The 1,777-nt window shown below is 36.7% G+C and overlaps 1 protein-coding gene across 1 annotated transcript in view; it reads left to right on the top strand.

Annotated features, from left to right (window-relative positions):
• The first annotated feature begins 547 nt into the window (after window positions 1-547).
• LOC119888799 overlaps window positions 548-1,777 on the top strand; it is a 38,799-nt gene continuing 37,569 nt past the window's right edge. Inside the window, exon 1 of the mRNA XM_038699571.1 lies at window positions 548-640. Within this exon, the coding sequence (XP_038555499.1) occupies window positions 548-640 (93 nt within the window). The remainder of the gene's footprint in view (window positions 641-1,777) is intronic.

The following is a 1,777-nucleotide window of genomic DNA, read 5'->3' on the forward strand; positions in this document are numbered from 1 at the left end:
TTTGTAAAATTTTAGTTAGCACATACATTTTCATAGAAATCTAATATATGAACACAAAATCATGGAGCAGAGGTAAGTGATAGTGAGTCATACAAATGAGTTAATAGCAGTCCTCAATGCATCATCTTCCATCAGGTCAGTTTATGGCAAAAACAGTCTCTTACTTTGCGTATGATGGTCCAGGTTCATTACTGAAGTTTGGAGAAAAGTCTTTGGACGAGTCACTCTTCATAGACAGACAGCTGGATACTGCAGACTCTGCTCTGTCCTCCTCTTCCTCCACACAAACACTCATCTTCTGGCCTTCAGTCAGTCTGACAGGTAAAACAGTAACACTGACTGTGAGCTCAAGAATAAAGAAGAACAAGTTTAATAAAACCAGTCAGCACTCCACCTACTCACTTTTCTTTAAATCTGTGCTTGTTTTCTTGGTTACTGCAGGTTTACTGTGTCAGCCACTCACAACTTGTGAAATAATAAAAATGTTGGATTAACACTCACCCTGCCTCACCCTTCAGTTTTCCTCCTTCTGCTCTGTTGACTCAAAATGGAGTCTGAACTGACTGAACACTTTCAGCGTGAGGTTCCCTTCCTGTTCTCACCTGGATCACCTGGTCAGCGTTACTCCTCCCCTCTTCAGGTGAGTTTATCTGTGTGTGTGCTCAGCTGTTTAACAGGATGTATGAGCGTCTCTCATTTGGAGCACTTAAAACACGGATAAACTGAAAAAGTAAACGCACATACAATGTTTCTTACTTTGTGGCAAATTATCATCACTTATGTGTCCAAATATCCTTTAAGTAACTCAACCTAACCTGCTGTTTATCAGAATACTTCACAGGTTTTAACAGGAATGTGTTTTCTCTGATTATGAGCGTATTTACATTATACTTGTCAAAGAAATATGTTTATATGGTCATGTGATTTACAGAAAATACTTTAAGCTAAAAATAAGGTTATAGATCAGAATAATGAAATGTGAAGATACTGAGAGAAATATCAGGATTTAGATGTCGGTTGTTTGATCAAAAATGTTTAAAAATCCACAGCAAATGTCAGAAAGCTGAGCTTCCAAACCACAAATCAAGAGTTTACAACACAATAATAATAATAATATGAAGGAGGCGTAAATAAATATTTTTTAGCCAAGAAATCACAAATAATCACGATAGGTTAGACCAACTGCAGACGTTTGTGCAGTGGTGAATATCTATTTTACAGTATATTGTATAACCTATATACTGTATGTGTGTATAAGCAACACAGCTGTGCTTAATAATTAATTATTCACTCTTTTGCAGATCAGTTTAATTTCAGTGAAGCATAAAGTCAACACACAGTGAGATATAATGATAAATTAAAGTGGCTGCATTAAGCCCTAAAGATTTGTCATTTGTATGTCAAAGACTAAACATCTTATACAGTTCTGAATGTTAAACATTTCCCTTCATTTCATTTCCACAACCAAACTGTCTGCCATTATCGTACATTCGTTTATTTTCCAGCTCACTGACACAAATGGCTTGATGAAGTTTATTGTTCTTTTTCAGCAGTTATCCATGCGCCACATCTACAATAATATATTCCACCAAGCTGCAGTGTCACAGAGTTAAGTAATATTGGGATAAACATGATGTCCTTCATTTTTACTTCATATACAAGGGCGCCCAGGAGATCCTCTTACATTGAGTTTCAGCAGAATCTGGAGGAATAATGAGCTGACAAGAGAGGGAAGCCGACAGGACAGTGAAAACATAAAAGAAAGCGCTGAAGATTG

Source organism: Micropterus salmoides, unplaced genomic scaffold, assembly GCF_014851395.1.
Source record: "Micropterus salmoides isolate LMB-PRFRI ecotype aquatic unplaced genomic scaffold, ASM1485139v1 Ms_hic_scaffold_1, whole genome shotgun sequence".
NCBI lineage: Eukaryota > Metazoa > Chordata > Actinopteri > Centrarchiformes > Centrarchidae > Micropterus > Micropterus salmoides.